Below are 19,335 nucleotides of genomic sequence, written 5' to 3'. Positions count from 1 at the left end.
CTCGGGCCCTAATTAATCAATGATCACATATTTTGCAGCTAATTGTTTCAGCTCAATTTTCAGAAAATCACTGACCCTTAAAATAAAACATTTCCAAAGTACTTCTGTAATTAAACCACTCCATCAGCTTCATCGATTGTATTTATTTTATGACATCAGCAGATTAAAATACATGTTTATTATGTACATATATGTAACAGGGGTGTTAGATAAAGTGCCAAATACAATTTTTACAAAAACAAACAAACAAAGAAAAAAAAAAAAGGGATTGGTGGAAGACCATCACACCCGCTGGCCTGGTCCCACAGTTTCATTGCTTGGAGACAAGATGCCGCCATGACGGGCGGCCGGACTGCTCAGTGCTGGTCGTGGGACGGTCGCGATGGGATGAATACTGGTTGTTTTTATTTTTTTTATTTATTTTTTTTTTAACATGAACCGACATCGACACGTACAATACATCAGCCATTTCGAGCTGTACTGTAAATGTTTCCACATTGAGAAAACAGTCCAGATGTTATTGAGAAATCCAGCAGTGTTGCGTTTAAGGTTAGTATGTGAGGAGGTTAAACTGTTCCTGGACCACAGCTCGACGGTGCGCTCCTGTTCGGAGACTTGTAAAATAGAAGACGACAGACTACACTTTCCCGACTTCTTTTTTTTGTTGTTTTTTTTTGTTCTTCTCTTTTCTGACAAACAGAGGAAGTTGACATTCTTTTAAAAGTTGCTCTTGAGTTAATGGGTCACTGTGTGTGTGTGATGTTCCTCATCAACAAGACAGACGGTGACCGAGACGATGGGTGGTAGTCTAGAAGAACAGGCACGTACTTATTTGCATGTACGTCTTTCAGCTTTTTTTATATATATATATTTCCAGGAGCTACAAAAGGTCAATAAAACAGGTTGCCTCCCTTTTATTATTATTATTGTTGTTATTATTGTGATGCCCCAGTTTATCCCCGACGGCAGTGATGGACGTACAGACACCAGGTGAAGAAGACTCTAGTCTGTTGATCACTACCAGCTCGCTGTTGGGGAACACCCGGAGAGGTTGTTGGAGTTCGGTGCTGTACTGTTGCTCTTAAATGTTTCTCTGTGAGCCTTTAAAGACGTGACCTGGCCTTCATCTCAGAGATGAAGCAGTCAGAGCAGAGTCATCGACTCTCTCTCCTCTTCTTCAGCCGGCTGGAGCCTCTCTGGCCCTCTTTATCTCTCCTGAGCCTGTTCAGTTGCAACTAACTCTCCTCTTCCTCTTTTACCTCTTCCTCCTCATCCTCCTGTGGTGCCACCTCCTCCTCCTCCTCCTCCTCCTCCTCCTCCTCCTCCTCCTCGTCCTCCTCCTGTGGTGTCACCTCCTCCTCCTCTGGTGCCTCCTCCTCCTTTTCTGCTTCTTCTAACTCTTTCTCTTGTTCCTCCTCCACATTCTCCTCTGTTTCTCCCTGTTCCTCCTCCTCGAATTCACCCTCCACTTCTGCCTCCTCTTCTGCCTCCTCTTCTTCTACATCATCCTCTTTTTTCCCCTCATTCTCCTCCTCCACCTCTGCTTCTTCATTTTCAACTTCCTCTTCCCCCTCATCTGCTTTTTCTCCATCTACTTCCCCTTCTCCATCTTCCTCATTTTCCTCTCTGTCTCCCTCATTTTCTTCTCCTTCATCCTTTTCCCCTTCCTGCTCTTCGTCTTCCTGATTTTTCTCCCCCTCCTCCTCCTCCTCTTCCTCCTCCTCCTCCTCCTCCACTTTAGTGTCTTCATCTTCTCCTGCATCATTTGCTTCTTCTGCTAATTCTGTTTCTTCTTCGTCTACTTGCTCCTCCTGATGTTGCTCTTCTTCCTCCCCCTCCCTTTCTGCAGCGTCCTCCTCCTCTTCTTCGTCCCGGATCCCGTTCAGTTCGCCGTTGTGATTCTCCTCGTCATCTTTCTCCGTTCCCACGTGGTTCTGCTCCTCTCCGTTGGGCTCCGCCATCCCGTCCTGCATTCTGTCCGCGCTGCCGTCGTCACAGATGTCTCTCCCGCTGCTGTTGCTCAGGTGGATGTGGTTGTGGTTGTTGTGCTCCAGGTCCTCCAGGGTGAGTTCGAACTGGAAGCGGTCGTGCTGGAGGTGTCTGTCCGGAGGAGGTGAGGGAGACTGGGGCATTGTGTTCAGGTACCACTCCCTGTTCTCCTCCAGCGTGTCCAGCAGCTCCTGGGCGTCCGGGTGCACCAGGTCGGCCCACGTCTCCCACAGCGGGTGGACGATGTAGTCGATGAAGCCCACCTGGGAAAAACAGATAGAAGTTAGAAGCTGGGGATAAAGGAGCAGTTCAACATTTTGGAGAATACACTGATTCACTGTCTCGCTCAGAGTTGATGAGAAGAACGATGACGTGCTTCTTTTAGTACACTAACGAATAGTACTCGTACCAAGGTTCCCAGGGGTCAAGGAATTTCATAGAATATATTATCCAGACAAGGACATTTTTCTTGACATTTATCGAAATATAATATTTTCCATGTACTCTTTTTTTTTTTTTTCCCCCTTCGCATTATTTCACGTGTTTCTCGTATTGCGTGAGAGCTTTTATCATCTTTCCATACGTCAACAAGTAGCAAGAACTTCAGTAAAGAGAGGCTTTTTCTTGTACCTGCATGCCAGGAAAATGTGAATGTCAAGTGCTTTGGTTACAAAATAATGACTTCAAAGTCTGGCTGATATAAATAGACAACAGAAAAGCTAAATGTAAAGTTTGTCAAATTGGGAGCGGGAGCCGCTCGCAGCCACGCCAACCTGGTGTCAGCATGCTCTGACTTCCTACTGATCCCATTTGAAAAAATATTTTTGGCACAAGGGTAAATGTGTTTATAATGGTGCACAGGCCGAGTCGTGTGTGATTATAATTGTGCAGTAGGTTTAAGCAGTGAAAAGTTTTGTACTGCAAATTGATGGGAATAAAATAATGTAGCTGTTTCTTGTCTGATCAGCACAACAGCACAACAACTTGCGTTTCTGTTCATTATAGGTCATTGAATTTCAGCATTTTAGTTCGTGAAAGTCAGGGAAAAGTCATTTGACTTAAAGTGGGAAACCTGTCTCATGTTAGGACTCCTACTTGTGTAATACTTGAATTTTGACAGTGTAGCGTCGTCTCAAATCACATTCTGCCATTTTGCACTTACTGGAAATAAGTGTTGTATTTGAATGAATCACCCACCAACATATCTGCCACGTTTAATTATATCACCCAGAAATGAACATGTTTTCATGCCCTCTGTTTAACACATACCGTAAACACACTGATGGCTTCAATCCAGCAGAAGTTTGGTGGAACTTCGTGAGAAATAAACACTTTTGTGCAGCTGCAGTTTATTCAGACGCCACAATTTCAAAATTCTTTCCATCATTGGTCCGTCCCTTTCCGCTACATAGACAAGATGGTGACTGTTGAGTGAAAAGTGTCCAACGTTTCTCACAATGTTTGGACCGTTTTGAGTACATCATCCGGGTACTTGTGGAGCACTGCATGTGTCACTGCACACACTCAAAATACTGAGTATTAGTATGTAATTATGCCATTTAGAACACAGCTAATGTCTTCGGGCAAAATATGAAGCTGGACTATCAGCTGGTCAGTTTGGCTCTGCATGACTGGAAACAGTCCACAAAAAAAATTACAAAAATCAACACTCGTGACGGTCTCACTGAAGGTTTGTAGCTTTTACAGATTTTACCTGACTCTTCTCCACAGACGCGGTGTGTTTGTCACACATGGCGCTGATCTCCATCCCTCGCTCTCGTTCTTTGTCTCCCTGGCGGAAGAACTCCTCCATGATCCTCTCCGTCCACTGTCTGTACAGCGGTAACGTCTTGGTGGGGTTGCTCAGGTCTGCACAGTGCACCATGTTCCTCAGAACCTTCACACACATACAACAGTATCACACAGTGATTTCATGTCAGTCTTTCTCTTTGTTGTACAGACCTGCAGAGGTGTGATTAAGATGACAGGTTACCTGTGTTCGCTCTGTGTAGTGGTCCAGGAGCAGCACGCCCGAGCTCGTCACCTTCTTCGTCTCCACCATCGTCTTCAAGTCGGCCAACAGAGTCATGTGCTTGGACATGTCCGTGGCCAACACCTGCAGACCACAACACAAAAGTAGAAAAACATACTTTTCTTATTTAGTTTCCTTGAACTTGTGTCTCCTGGTCTCAGTCTTACTGTGTAGCAGAGATTCCCAAACTTTTCATATCATGTGTCACCAAATTGCTGCAGAAACCGACAGTTCTTTCATAAAATAAAAATGACTGATTTAACATGAAATGCCTTCAGAAACACTAAATAACGACAACATAGGGCTGCTGTTTCAAAATCAAAGAAAACATTAACATTTAGTGCGAGAAAAGGTGCTAATCTGCAGCTCCAACTCAGACTCCTCCGCATTTTAAGTTCTTCTGACCTGTCAGGTCCAACGTTGTCCCGTTGCCTCTGGACTATTTTGCACCTTGTAGCCATGAGAAAAACTCCACTCATTCTACTTGTTAAAATGATCGGCTGAAGAGTCCGACTGCTTTAAACTAACGCTAACATTATGCTATGTTGGACGTGACGTTACACTATGTGGTCAAAATGTATTTCAAAAATATTTAAATGATTAACAACTACTTATTTCACATCATAGTAAAGTGATGTTTGTACATAATAACTGTTGGCTGTGATAAAATGGCATGAAAATGACTGATTGATGGACTTTGACAAGTTGGACTGCACCTGTTCGGCCATTCAAGCAAGAATCCTGCGTACTACCTTTGGTACACGTACCACAGTTTGGGAATCAATGCTTTATAGCCATGACTCAAAGATCAGTTCGAAACCAAAGCACGCTTCTACTGCCGTGTTATCTGACTCTGTGAAATACCCCTCACAGAGAAGTTTTGGAAGAAATCCAGCTCTTCAGCTAACTGAGATTAATCCATACGAAGCCAGCACATTAGTTTAAGAACAGTCAATTTTAGGCTTTAATGTTGAAGAAAATGCTTGTTAAATATTCTAGAGCTTGCATCTAACTGTAATTTAAAACCTCTTTTTCAACCACGTCCTGATCAACATGTTCAGCAAGTCATAAACGTACAGCATTAACTTTGAACAAAATCAGAATTTCACAAAAATTAAACAAACTTTTAAAAAATCTACTATGAACAATAAAGAGCAAGAATTACATACGAAAGATCCTGAAAACAACTACGATGGTACCTCTAAGAACTGTAATGATCACATCGATTTCGGTAGCATTTGCAGGATGAAGACAGAGTAAGTTTAGCCATGTTGGTCTGTTTACACTTTACAGTTGCAGACTGTTTTTGGGTGTAAGCTGTGGTAGAAAAGTTCCTGACCATATCGATGACGAGCTTACGAAGGCTCTGGCGCTGCCGCTTGGTGAGGTTCTGGAAGATGTCACAGTGTTCTTGGTGCAGGAGCTTAAAGCCAACGGCGAGGTGGTGGTTCTCCAGGACGGACTCGTCGTTATACATGAGGGCCAGCTCAGAGTCTGAGAACAGAGAGGAGGGTGTGAACAGAGTGGCATGTGTTACCGTGTGTGTGTGTGTGTGTGTGTGTGTGTGTGTGTGTGTGTGTGTGTGTGTGTGTGTGTGTGTGTGTGTGTGTGTGTGAACTCACTGGTGTTGATGAGGAACTGATTGGAAACTCCAGGATGGTCGACATCATGGATCGCTGCAGCGAACAGAGCAGCGAGGATCTCCAGGTCAGTGAAGGCGGCCTGAAAGACAGAGAAGGTCAGAAGTAAAATCACACTTGTTTTTTAACCTTTAAAATCCAGGAATTTCTGTTATATATACATCAATATATCGTTTACTAGGAATATGGTTAACAATATGATCTTAAAAGTTACCATTTGCAATATTATCACCTTGTTGGTTAACTGTTTTTTTTCATTTCTATATCGACTTTGACACATAATCTGCATTTTGTTTGTGTTTAATCAACATTCGTTTTGTTCATATTCAACTGAGAATCCAAAATTAGAAAATAAAAAAGGGTTATTTTGTAATTTATAAAAACCAATACAAAAAAACCCCTGATTAGCAGCTTGTTTCCTATACATTTGATTTTATTCTTAAGTCAAAAACAGCAAACAAATAAAACACACCATGAACCAAACTGAATTTTGATATTAAATCTGTCCAATCTGTGTTACCAGGAAGTTACTGGCTCACTTGATGAGTTGGCAGCAACTACGCTGTGGAGATGGCCCCCTTCTGATCTGATGTACTTAAAATGATGTAAGTGGTTGTTTTTTTTACTAAAGGTTATGGAAAATCAGGTGTGTTGTCATGTTACAAGTCTTCTCTTTATGAACAGATGTTGAAACAAGTACAGTAGCAAGGATAATGTTGCCACAAAAATCTAAAAACCTTTTTTTTTCTCGCATTGTTTACATTATAAAAAGCCTGATTTATCCAGTATAACATTATATATGCCAACTTTTAGTGAATTTAGGACAACTGTACAAATGCTAATTCACAAAGCATATAAAATAAACACCTAAATGTGTAATTTTGTCACCAGTCTGAAAGAAAACCTTTTATAGAAGCAAAATGGCTCAAAATTTAATGGTATGACATTTTCTTTTTTGCCTTCAGTGTCCTGCCACAACGTTTTTTGATAGCTATAAATCTGAGGCAGCAGTTAAAAGAAAACAATGGCTGAAACGCCAGACAGTTAAATCATGTTCACCATCAGTTTTCATGAACTATTAATAAGAGTGTAATTGTTCATGTTCCCAATGCTTGAATTGAGATGATATTTGTTGTTGTTTTGATTTAGCTTTGCCTGCACCTTTTGCTTAATGTTTTGAGGTTATCTTGTCCCCTTAGATGGTACCATAAACACGATCATGCAGATGTGTGTGTGTGCGTGTGTGTGTGTGCGTGTGTGTGTGTGTGTGTGTGTGTGTGTGTGTGTGTGTGTGTGTGTGTGTGTGTGTGTGTGTGTGTGTGTGTGTGTGTGTGTGTGCGTGTTGACCTACGTCAAGAGCAGGTGTGGAGAGGAGGACATGTGTGGACTGGGTGACATCTGCAGCATGGAGGCTGTTGTGATATGCTACGTTTCCATGGTAATGGTCCTCCAGGGTCATCACATAAGTGACAAAGGTGTCAACTGGGATACGAAATGTCTTCAGCAGCTCTCGCTCCTGAGGAGGGAGGAGAGGAGCCACAATTTGACAAACGGCTGATTGCATCAGGTTTCTGTACATCACAAAATATTTCAGGTAAGGATGACCCTCCACAGTCACCTTCTGCTTACCTGGAAGATGGTGTACATGATGCAGCTGAGAGGTCTGTTGTTGGAAAACTCTGCTACTCTGAAGATGTTAAAACTCCACTTGTCCAGATCATCCAGCTCCTGGTTCAACACCACAGAGAAAAACATCATGTGAAAAGTCAGAAAACAAAAAACAGTTTAAACTTATAACAACATCAAAATTTGCTCCATTAAAAGCAGGTTTTACAAAATTTGACGATGGCTGTATCAGGTGCTCAAAAGGTATCAAGACATAATTTATTATCAATATTATCAGAGTTAACAATGTCAGGAATCTCTCACTGAACCTCATTAACTTGTGTTACAATTTCAAAAATCTGTCAGTTTTCCAAATCCCATAATATTAAACCTAAAAAAAGTCAGAATAATCATTAACCTGTGAATTTAAAAATAAATAAATCAGCTCCCAGTCTGGTGCTGATGTCCAAAATCTTTAACCAGTAAATGATTAGGACAAACTCGAGAAGAGACACAAGTTATTACACGACATTATCAAGATAAAGTGCTGATTTAATGCTGCTCTAATCAATAATTTTGTTTTACCAACAGGTGTGAAAAGTGAAAGGAGTCACAGAGAACTATCACCCAACTCTGCGGCTCCTCTCAGCTTTATAATGCACAGTACTTTTAATGTAGTCTCATTAGTGTTGATAAAACTGACTGCATGCTAATGATGAGTAGACAAAGAAAGAGACGAGTTGTTGAACAACTAAAGGATATGGTGGAGAACAAAGCGGAGCTAAATAGGCAAATGCTGGCTAGTACAACTTCATAGGGTAAAAATATGGCAGTGTGTCTTTACAATTTCTGACACTGCCCCAAAAGTGGCAAAAAACAAAATTAACTATTGGTTTAAAATCATATCATTCAGTCCAAGTAACAGCAAACTAACCCCATGGTTAGGTTAGAACAAGAATGTGACACAGTTGTGATTTGGTTCAATTTAGGCATCAAAACCACTCAGTTAGGGTTAGAAAAAGGTCACGGTTTAGATTAAAATACGTAGTTTTATGTTAGTAACATTGCGTGCGTCACTCAAGTTGCATAAAGTACGTTAACATGTACATTAAATATGTTATGTTGCGTGATACGTTAAAGTCCAGTCACTCCCGACCTCCTCACTACCTTTATTATTTTTTGTACATTATCACATGACCTCTGTCACATGACCTCCTTCTTTGACCTGATACATGTGTGTACTTTTCAAAACGACACAATGGCACAGTATTCTCCAGTAAAGTGGCGTAATCCAGGGCTGAGGCTTTTACTTGAGTTTGTTGGTTTAATTAGATAGTCTCCATCCTCCTGGTGGGCTTTCTATACATTTGGTGCTACAGACTGGTTGGAATGAAACAACGAAGCACCGAGCACTAAAAAGAAAACAAAAGGAATAATAAAGGACTCCATGAGACGTCCCTTTTGGATGTGAACAGATCTAAACCTAATAAATATGTGAGCAATGTTTTAATGCAACAAGTCCTGCAATCTAACTGCAGTGTCCGCAGTGCATAACATATGCAATAATCTAGTATAAAACGATATTTTATTGTGTTTTCGTCCAATACATTCCCACAGGAAACCTCCCACGTCAGACTCAATGTGATACTGAAATAGCCTCAACAGTAAGTGAGAAAAACAGCAAATTCTGCAACAAAGTCGCCAAAATTTAAATAAGACTGAACAAAAAAGATTCATATCCACCGAGTCCCCAAGTCCTTGAAGACATCTGATTTTCAGAGATGAAAGTTTGATGTGTAACTGCATTTTCTACGAGTCAGAATAACAGACAGACAGACAACAACACCTTGGCGAGCTCATCCTCGTGGTCCGTGTTGACGCCGAAGCGAGGCATCGAAGTGCTGGAGAGGCTGGAGCTGTGAGATAGTTTCCTCACGCCGCTGATGTGACTCATGGGTTTGTCTTTCAGAGTAGGAGATGGGATTTCCACCTCGTTCTGCTTGTCTACAGATGGACAGGCAAACACACCTTGAAGGATTTATTGTTTTTATTTGTCAAAGGTCAAAAAAAAAATTTTTAAATGTGACATGGACAGAAATTTACTTCAGGTCCAACTCACCCAGGAAGGTGCTGGAGATGTATTCAGACACCTGGTTCCCAGAACGACTCATCTCTGACAGGTGGGACAGCTCTCTGTTCAGCATCCTCTTAAACTGTGGCAGAATGAGAACAAAACCGAGATGCAGTTTGAGTCCATCTGATACTTCTTCTCTCAAAAGTGCTTCTCCTCTCAGTTTATGTGGGAAAAACGGAATAATATTTAAAACACTCCTCTGTTTGGATTTAAGGTCATTAAATAAGTCCAGAGTAAAACTACAGTTAAAAGGTAAAAGAAAAAGAAAAAGAAAGAAGTATTTTATATTTAATTTAAACTAAATTTAATAAGCAGCATCAGGCATCTTAGTGGAGACAGGTTAAACAAATAATATATTACATTTATTACACACAAAAACAATATTTTCCCATATGTATTTCAAAATATGCATCAGATTTGAGTTAAAGTGCGGTTCAGCATTTAGGCATATACCAATACACAGTAGATATTTGAGCATTAAAATAATTGGTTAAAAATTATTTTTTAACAGTAATTAATAACAGTTTCGGCAATAATACCTCAAATTCTGTCTTTCAACAGTTATGACACATTAACTTACAGTTAAATAATGAAATTTGAAATTAAAAATAAAAGTCAAAGGGATATTTTACGTTTTATTGTCCACACTGACATCAGCATACTGAAACAGTAAACTTCACTGGGTATTTAACAATTATAAATAACTATAAATAAAACAATTTCTAATTTACCTAAAGCATCTTTTCTACATTATGTTCTATAATAAAAAGTGTTCATATTGACATACATTGGACAACAAATCCCAATATATCTGTGATAGAGCAATATTGGCCAGCTGATGTATGTTATATACTTAAAATTTGAGCCAGAATACATCAAATAAATCAGCCTGCTCATAAATTAAGTGCTATAAATTCTATTTAAAGAGTAGACGGCACGCCAGCAGTGATGCATTTGTGGTAAGCGGAAATCGGCCTGCTGATGTGTTGGTTGCTTCAGTGATGTTTGTCCTACCTTGTTGGAGGCCATTTCGCTGACAGAGCGGTGTGTCTGGATGGTCTCCAGTTGGTCCAAGCACCAGTCCAGCTCCTCCAGGGTGTCCAGGGCGAGCTGCTCGTACTGCTGCTCTGATAGTGTCGCCCTGGGACTGACTTCTCCACCCAGAGAAGATCTCCTGAGAACACAGCAGTTTTAGCAAAAAGCAGCAGATGAGATTAAGTTGGCAACAACAAAGTTATTAACAGACAAATTAAAACATTTTAAGTTTTTTTATAGCCTTTGGTTGTCTTTAGTTCTGTGATTAACCATGTTTTTTTCACTTTCCCATTTACTTTCTTCTTTGGATAAACAGCTCTATTGAATTAAATGTAATTCTGAAAGTCCAAAGAAGAAAAAAAAAAAAAAGAGGACAAAAGTTTGTCTTTGTTTCTTTTAATCTTTTTTTATTTGCATGTAACAAAGTCTGAAACAATAATAATCAGCTGCATGACTGTATGACTACTCCACCAGATTGAATGAGTCCAAGAGTGATGTAACCCTCTGGGCAATGTGGCCCAGAAATAATATTGCAATATTTCAGGGTATTTCTGGGATAATGATGTTTTGACAATATGAAAACATACTGAAAAATATTTGGTTAATTATTTTAGAGCTCTGACGATTAGTTAATCAATTAATTGAGAAAATAATCCTCAGACTAATCAATAGTAAAAATAATTGGTATTTGCAGACCTAATTAATTTCAAGAACATACATGTACAATATAATAAGTGTTGTAATTTCATTATGTCAGCATAAATGTAACAGTTTGCCTTCAAAGATTCAGTAAAAAAAAAAAAAAAAATTGTCTTTCAGTTCTACAGTTTGTAATCAAATACGTCAGATTCAGACTCTTTATGAAATATAGCTGTTTTCAGTCATGCTTGTTGTTGCTGTGTGTAAGTTACAAAGGTAACGTATGTTATACCGCTACAATGCATGACGGAAGAACGTTATATTGTCAATATATCTGAATATTACCACTACCACAATATGAATTTTATTTATCATATTTAAAATTACACCAATATTATCGTGAACGATACGATATGTGACAGCCCTAAACTGTAGTCACAAAACGTGAGCATTTATGTTACATTAGCTGCCTGCTTGTAATATCAACTGACAGTACTTGGATGTCATACTGCAGAAAAGTGCACATTACTGTTTAATTTATGAAGTCTGAACTATGTGGTTCAGATTAGGTGGTACTGACTTGACTGTTGGTGTGGAGACATTGGCGAGGATGGTGAAGTTACTCCGTACTGATCGAAGACTGGCCAGGACCTAAATCAGCACACAATATCACAGGATATGTACACACAATTCATACAGCAGAAAACAACCTCTGGCAAATATCTAAGGCCCAATGAGAGGTACATGCATCACAGTGCTTTCAATCCTTTTCTCTATTTTACTGTAATAAAATATAAAAAATATACCTTACTTCTACCTACTTAATAGTTTATAAAAAATAAACTGTTTGGGGGCACTGGAAGCTGTATGAAACACAAAATTCATAAAAATAAATGGAAGTCAAACTTACTTGAGCAAAAGGTGTGACGATGAAGTCCTCAGCTGTGTGCCTGAGAGGAGGAGGGACAGTTGGAGGAGTGAGAAAAAAAAGAGAAAGCGCAGAATTGATAGGAAGATTTTTCCTGAGAATATAAACATATGGGTACACTCATTATTAATGTCCCTCTTCCTGAGTCTCACCCTTCGCTGGCGAGGGAGGAGTTCCGCGAGACCGTCTTGGGCGACATGTCGTAGTCGGAGTCGGAGCGGTAGAGGAAGGACTCTCTTCTCTGGCCCTGGGGGAAGGAGGTGTGCAGGGTGAGGCTCGGACTCTGGGAGCCCAGAGGGGTGTGACCTGGAGACACGCCATTTTCTGCTTCATAACTGGGACACGTCATGATGTTTTGAGAAGACAGGAAAGAAACAGTGTGTAAAGCTTTCTGCAAGGTCACATCTACGGTTTAATTTAGTTCAATTAAAGGTTTAATTGTGTGTAAACCTGTCAGCATCTGCTTGCGTGATGGAGATACGTGGCGGGATACGAAGGGGGAGAGTTGTGGGACGTGACATGTTGCTCAGGACCTCTGGTGAACGGGTGCGGTCTCGAGGGCGGAGCCAGCAGGGTACCTGGTGAGTTCAAAGGCAAGGTAGAGGTTAGGGGACACCAGTCGCACAATCTGTACACTCTGTGTCTCCCCGATTAAAGGGAGGATTACGGGCCAAAGCTGTCAGCTACCCCATTTCTCCAAAATACCCAAGTTCACTGTTATCTGGTTTGAGATAGTCACTATAGATTGTAGAATATGTTTGGGATATTCACTGTATTTGAACTCTTGTCAAGTCAAATCTAGTTTTAATCGCATTATTTTAAAGGACCACACCAGTGTTTGCAGGTTTTAGATCCTTAAATCTAAATAAAATTTCCCCTCAGGGATTAATAAAGTAAATACCTACCTACCTACCTACCTAATGTATACTTGATTACCCAATTCTGTAGTCCATTGAACTCTAAAGAAGGTGCCAACATGTCAGCTGATGGAGCATAACCGCCACAGTGCTCCTGCCTTTTTGCTAATTTATGTTCTGCAGACATACTATGAAGTTTTTAATTCTTAGATGTGTTTCAATGATCCAGCCATTTGTTTCCTATTTGCTACATACAGTATGAATACAATTAGTGGACTGTTTAAACTCACTTAAGGGGTCAGTGTGTAGGATTTAGGAGGCTCAGTTGTCAGACATGGGATATAATATTCAGAATTATTATGAAACTAAGAATAATAGTTAAAAACTGTCAGCGTGGAGTGCAGCTCGGGTGTGTGAATGGTTGTCCTTCTGGTGCTTTTCAGTTTGGGAATCAAACAGTTTGAGTTGAAATCTGAGGCACTCAAGAGGGTGATGAATTAAAAAGCCTTTAATCACTCATGGCTATTCAGTTATAGTAAAAAAAAAAACGCATGCCTACACATTTTTAGCCTCTAAGGCCTTCATCAGGGCAGGTACAAATCAGTTGCCTTTGGGCTGTTCCATACATCAGTTGGTCAGTGGTCACATGAGCAGTATGGACCAATTAGCAGTCATCCAATACATGGGAGCTGGTAAAGACACATGATGGGAAACATAATGTCAGGAGAAACCAAATACAGATATTTATCAAAAGTCTTGAAATCTCTTTGTAGTTTTAAATACATTAAAACATTAAATGGCAAGTAACATTTAAACTGACCCAGCTGTCCTGAGAGAAATAACACACAAAGGCACAGTTACAAAAAAGGAGACAAGCTCCTCCAATCAAACCGGGGTATTGCTTAGCTTTTAATGTATAGATCTAAAATGATTCTCTTTCTAAGAGCCTTTCCAACCTGTCGCCTCCTCTCGCTAAGTTTTCTAAATGCTGATATCCTCAATTAATTACAGCTTCTGTGGTCAGCCTGTTTGCAATGTAAAGCCATTGGGTTTGTGAGTTGCCAGTTCTTATAGCATGTTTATGTTCAGCCAGTCTTGCTTTCGGTTTGTAACAATATGCAATACCTTTTCTTTTAGCTCTGATTTGGTCCGAGCCCGACCAATTTGCAATAACAGTTGGCCAATTTGATTGGATGACATGAAAACTTTTTGGCAAAACATAAAGCAGTAAAAGATGCTTGGGGTCATTTAAAGATTGTTCTATTTGTATTTGTTTTCATTTAAAATGATTTAGGATTGTAACATTCCCAGTGAAGTCCAATGCACTGATGTCATGTTAGACAATGAAGTTCATCATTAAACTGTAAAATATTCTGCCTTCATTTCATATCTTTGTCACAAGTGTTTGATGACCGCATTTCAATCGATATACAGTGATATCGTATTTATTTTTACCTCCTTGTTTTGGCATCAGCCCTAAAAATCCAGCATCGGTCAGGCTCTAGTTTTGTTTTCCATTAACTCTTGGTGTAAATATCACTTTAGCTTTCTGAGTGTTGCACTGGGTTCACCAGTCAGTTGTTAAATGTGTCTGTGGGATGCTGAGAAAGTAGCAAACAGGGTGTTAATTTGAGTTTTGTCTGCTGAAAATAGCTGCCTGCTAAAACGAAACCGTACAGCTGCAAACTGAAAAACCCCCAAAAAATGAGTCAGGTGTGTCCCTAAAACATAAGGTTATAAACTCCCAAATAAACCTGAGGTGACAGTGAAGGAACAGGACGGGTGGCCCGTGGCTCTTTTGTACTCCACAACCCCCCCGCAGCATGTTAATGTGCCCGGTACCTGGAGACCAGGTGAGAGTCTTCTGCTCCTCCCTCTGCGTAGCTCAGCCCCCAGCGTGGCCCCAGATGTATAAGACCGGCTGTAGCGAGATGACTCCGCCCCCTCTTCATCACCTGTTATATCCGGGTCATTCCCCTACGAGACGGGAGGCAGGGCAGGTGAGGGAAACAGGGAAATGGGGCGAGAAAAACACATCCACAGAAGAAAAAAAACTATATTTTCTTTGTACATGACAACCCTGTGTTGTATACCCAACGATAACAAATCTGATTCAGTCGTAAAAATGAAAGAACTTTTGTTATTTTGGTGAACGTACCAAACCGTGCTGATTTGCCATGTTTAAATTCTGAAGAAACTCCTACAGAGACACAGATTATAAATTATTAATGTATGTGTGTGTGCATGCGTGTGTGACTGTGCATGTGTTAGGATACGTGTGTGTGTGTGTGTGTGTGTGTGTGTTTGTGTGTGTGTGTGTGTGTGTGTGTGTGTGTGTGTGTGTGTGTGTCTGGGAAAGGGCCTCTACAGACTGAGCTCTGAGAGGCTGATCTGCACTGCAGTACCGTAGCAACAAAACACTGGGGGAATGGTAGCAGTTGCTAGGCAACAGTGCCGTGTTGCTTCCATGCTGCGTTTGATGTCGTCCAGACCCAGATGTGGAGAGATGCTCGCATCCACACACACACACACACACACACACACACACACACACACACACACACACACACACACACACACACACACACACACACACACACACATATACAGTACGTACATACACTCACACGTAAAGAAACGTATAGGCCCCTGCTCAGCATAATCAATAAAAGAGCTCTTGAATAATGTATGGTGTTATGTCCTTCTGCCAAGACGTCACCTTTAAAAGAAAATAGCTAATTTCCATAGAGCACTCATTTAGCGGGGGCTCATTTCCATAGAGGGCTGTGACTGAGTGGTTCACACTGTGTGAGTGCAGGCTGGAGGATACAAACTGTCCACTCGGACATCTGAGTGTGTGCTGGGAACAAAGACAGCCAGCATGTGTGAAAGTCACGCCGTTTGTATGTCGTGGTAGGCATTTATGTGACACACACGGTCCAGTCTGCCGGGCTGCTCTGCCTGGTACCTGCTCTGTCCGTGACAGTGACGAGGTCTGCTCCCTGATTGTTTTTGTCCTCACCTCTTCTCCAGTCACAGACAGCACGCTGCGGCTCTTCTTCATTCTGATTGGCTCGTTCTGGGCCCCAGGGCGGAGCGTTCCGGAACCCAGGCAGCAGAGCAGGTGGAGAGCCAGGACCGGAGAGGTCAAAGGTCACTGCAAGGTCAAACCGGGGTCAGACCGGGTCACAACCGGCCCCCATTGGAGCTGACTCAGCCAGCCAACCGCCTCGCTCGCGCTCTGTCCACACCTCAGGCGTCAGATGGCTGAAATCAGATGTCCTCCTGCCGCGAAACAGTAAAGGAGCATTTATGTGCCTCTTCAGAGGCTCCAGGTTCAGATGGTGGCTGATGACCTTTGTTTAGAGCTGTTATTTTTTTTAAAAACCAAAGGTGGAAGAAAGATAAATCCTCCCAAAAATTGTTACTCCATGTCGTCTTCCTTTGGCCGGACGAGCCAATGGGATGTCCCGGTCAGAGTTCATGATGCTGCTGCTGTAGAAAACCTTTTCCTTTGTTTTATAAAATGTTTATCCACCTTGGAGTATTGTTCGCATGACGTTTCCCAGGTGTAACCCTGATCCCACATGAATGCAACTTTCCAACAATCCAAAATCCAAAGAGATTACAGAGGCGCTTGCATCAGGTCTCTCCTGTCTCAGACCTGTTTCCCACAATCTGATTGGTCCCGTGGATCCGGATGCTGCTTGGGAAGACGTGTTCACCTCATCCGAGAAGTCTAAAAGTCAAAACTCCTGGTTGGATTTGCTGTGATCCATCTTTGAATCCGTCTCCCTGAGAGAAAACACAAACAAAGAGTTAGTGGCACCAGGACATTAAAAAATCGTCAGCAAATTTTCTCTTTGAGTCATCTTTCCGCCCTTGTTTTGGAACTCACTGTCCTGCTTTCATGTAATGAATTCATTTGATGCATCTTAAAGTGAAAGAAGCCTTTTTTTTTTTCTTCATATAGTTACCTTTCAAATATGAAAAAGAAATGAGGTGTTTTTCCAAAATACACAGCTCATGCCTTAAAAAGAAGACTCAAAACTAATAAAATACTGATAAATATTCCAATAGGTGGACTAAATTTCAAAGAAATGGTTGGTCCAGTCATGAATTAGTCAGGAAGAGGGCAGTCCTGACAAAATGTTTTGGCTGCTGTGGCCTTGGTGGAGCTGTACCTTCAGTGTGGCTAATTCTGAGCAGATACTGCAACACCAAAGCTCTCTGATGTTATATAATTACTGTGAGCAGTCCGAGCTGACCTAATTCTATTGGATGGGACAGATTCAGCATATCTTTCTGATTGAGCTGGTTGCACAGACAGACAGACAGACAGACAGACAGACAAACAGACAGACATACAGACAGACAGACAGACAGACAGACAGACAGACAGACATACAGCGGTGGAGAGCAGGGTCACTATCAGAACACACCCTCTGAATGGAAGGACTTTCACACCAGCGCACATCAACAGACTGCAAACAGGTCTGTGTGGGGAAATCAACAAATGCATGGTGACACAGTGACATATATATGCACAGTCAATAAGGCATTTGAGCACACACACACACACACACGCACACGCGCACACGCACACACACACACACACACACACACACACACACCATGGCTGCAACCAATACCACCTCCACTAGAGATAAAGCAGCTTATAAAACCAAGCAGCAATGCATCAATATGCAGTTCAATTCACAGCCTGCTGCTCAGTTACAAAACACCCAAATATATATTTATAAAAACACACACACAAACACTAAAACCATGCATACATGCCCTGCCATCATGCCTGTCTGCACACACTGCAAGAAGGTATGTGTCAGACACACACATGTCCACACAACACACACACACACACACACACACACACACGCACACACACAGTCAGGGTGCAGGGTGTAATAAAAACACACTCACCTTGGTCGCTTGAAGATCAATGGCTGGATGGGCTGGGCCTCGTCCTGCTTTCACTGGTCTTCTCCTTCCTCCGTCTGTCTTCGCCGCTCTCTCAGGCTTTCTGGAGACATAGCGGTGTACCAGCCACAGCGAGGCGAGGAGAGAGAGAGAGAGGGAGAGGGGGGGGGAAAAAAAGGAAAACACTCCGCGTTTTCATGAATATCGGCGGCTTCACCAGCTTCCCTCCCTCCCTGTCTCTCCTCTCCCTCTCCCCTGCCACAGTGGTCTCCCCCAGCAGCCACCCCCTCCCTCCCCTCTCCCACCACCACAGCCTCCATGGAGAAGCCCATCTCCCTCTTCCTCCTCCTCCTCCTCCTCCCGCACAGTGTCCATTAATCCCACACAACAGTCTCCGCTCCTCCTCTCTCCATCGGTACCCCTGTTGTTTTTTTTTACACGCTCCTCTTATTAGCAGCCACACACCGATCCTCTGTTTCAGTACTCTCCATCATAGACCCCTCCACACACACAGCAGGTTTTAATTGGCGCACACCACTCAGATTAAAAAGATCACAGTAAGCTTTCTCAACCCCTTTCCCTTTCCCCCCCTCCTTCTCTGTCCTTTTGCAGCCATTCAAGGACAACCATGTCTCCATCCACAGCCCCAAAACATGAATGGTGCTCTTTTATTTCAGCTCGGACAGGTTGGAATCAGTACCAACACTGAGCTTCCCAATGCAGGAAATCAGAGCCACAAGCTCATTTTTGTCAATTAAAAAAGAAAACATTTTTAAGCTTTAATTAATGCATTCCCTACATTGATAACATACAAAGCAGCAAGGCTGTAATTACCAGTTGATTTACTGATTATTTTCAGGGTTAAGTGATTGATTGTTTGTTCTGTAAAAAGTCAGAGATGAGTCTTAAATTTCCAGTTTAAGACTGCAGTAGGCGAATGAAGGACAAATAAAGGAATCAAATCCTCCCATGAGTAGCTTCTACCAGAGAATATTTGAAATGTTTGCTTGAAAAAGGACAATTAAACAATAATTAAATTGCTTTTAATTGCTTGATTGACTGGAATAGAACCTAAGGATGGCAGAAAACGATCAGATACTAGCCCTGCGCTAGCTTGACACTGACAGAAGACCTGTTTTTTAGCAATACAGCAACATAATAATATTATAAACTGACAACATAATTAAACACATACAAGGCAGGTCTGCATGATGCTGCTCTGTTATTCTCCCATCAGCTTTTATAGGCATTATCTAGATTTGATTTATGGCCTGGACCTGCGCTGATCGTTTCCTATTTACAGAATTGACTGCCCAAAGGAGCTTTGCCTCAAAAAATAGTCCAAAAAAATCCTGCACAGACCACTAAATCAAACCCACCAATTAATTATGAAGGGGAGAGAGAGGGAGGGAGCACCAGTAATTAATTACGCAAGTGAAAGAGAGAGAGATGGAGAGAGGAAATGAGTCAGGATTCAGAGAAACTAGTGTAAAAGTAAATAAAGTAAACACAGTTTGAAGACAACAAAAACTCAACCT

General features: G+C 41.6%; 1 protein-coding gene across 5 annotated transcripts; it reads right to left on the bottom strand.

Annotated features, from left to right (window-relative positions):
• Positions 1-123: 123 nt before the first annotated feature.
• Positions 124-18,037, bottom strand: LOC138209650 (3',5'-cyclic-AMP phosphodiesterase 4C-like). Of its 5 annotated transcripts, none has more exons than XM_069168369.1 (17): positions 17,801-18,037; positions 15,828-16,654; positions 14,702-14,836; positions 12,453-12,580; positions 12,155-12,337; positions 11,985-12,024; positions 11,655-11,725; positions 10,415-10,574; positions 9,386-9,479; positions 9,113-9,294; positions 7,291-7,389; positions 7,013-7,177; positions 5,644-5,743; positions 5,361-5,515; positions 3,983-4,105; positions 3,704-3,886; positions 124-2,252 (listed from the first exon to the last, which is right to left on the bottom strand). In XM_069168369.1, the coding sequence occupies exons 2-17, from the start codon at positions 15,921-15,923 to the stop codon at positions 1,236-1,238; spliced, it is 2,931 nt and encodes a 976-aa protein (XP_069024470.1). In that variant the 5' UTR covers positions 15,924-16,654; positions 17,801-18,037; the 3' UTR covers positions 124-1,235. The 5 variants fall into 5 exon arrangements, with proteins under 5 accessions (XP_069024470.1, XP_069024471.1, XP_069024472.1 ...); XM_069168370.1 differs by having other exon boundaries at positions 9,113-9,270; XM_069168371.1 differs by having other exon boundaries at positions 15,882-16,654; positions 17,801-18,036.
• Positions 18,038-19,335: the final 1,298 nt, after the last annotated feature.

Source organism: Embiotoca jacksoni, unplaced genomic scaffold (assembly GCF_022577435.1).
Source record: "Embiotoca jacksoni isolate LCO1_2020_lvr unplaced genomic scaffold, fEmbJac1.0.p SCAF_4, whole genome shotgun sequence".
Lineage (NCBI taxonomy): Eukaryota > Metazoa > Chordata > Actinopteri > Embiotocidae > Embiotoca > Embiotoca jacksoni.
The sequence above is the reverse complement of the archived record's forward strand: the minus strand, read 5'-3'. Positions and strand labels throughout refer to the sequence as shown.

Coding starts and splice junctions, on each gene's coding strand:
- LOC138209650 (XM_069168369.1), bottom strand. CDS start 15,923: ATGAAGAAGAGCCGCAGCGTGCTGTCTGTGACTGGAGAAGAGGTGAGG. Junction 7,178..7,290: donor TCATGTACACCATCTTCCAG/GTAAGCAGAAGG, acceptor CTCCCTCCTCAG/GAGCGAGAGCTGCTGAAGAC. Junction 5,744..7,012: donor TCTCCACACCTGCTCTTGAC/GTAGGTCAACAC, acceptor TCTGTCTTTCAG/GCCGCCTTCACTGACCTGGA.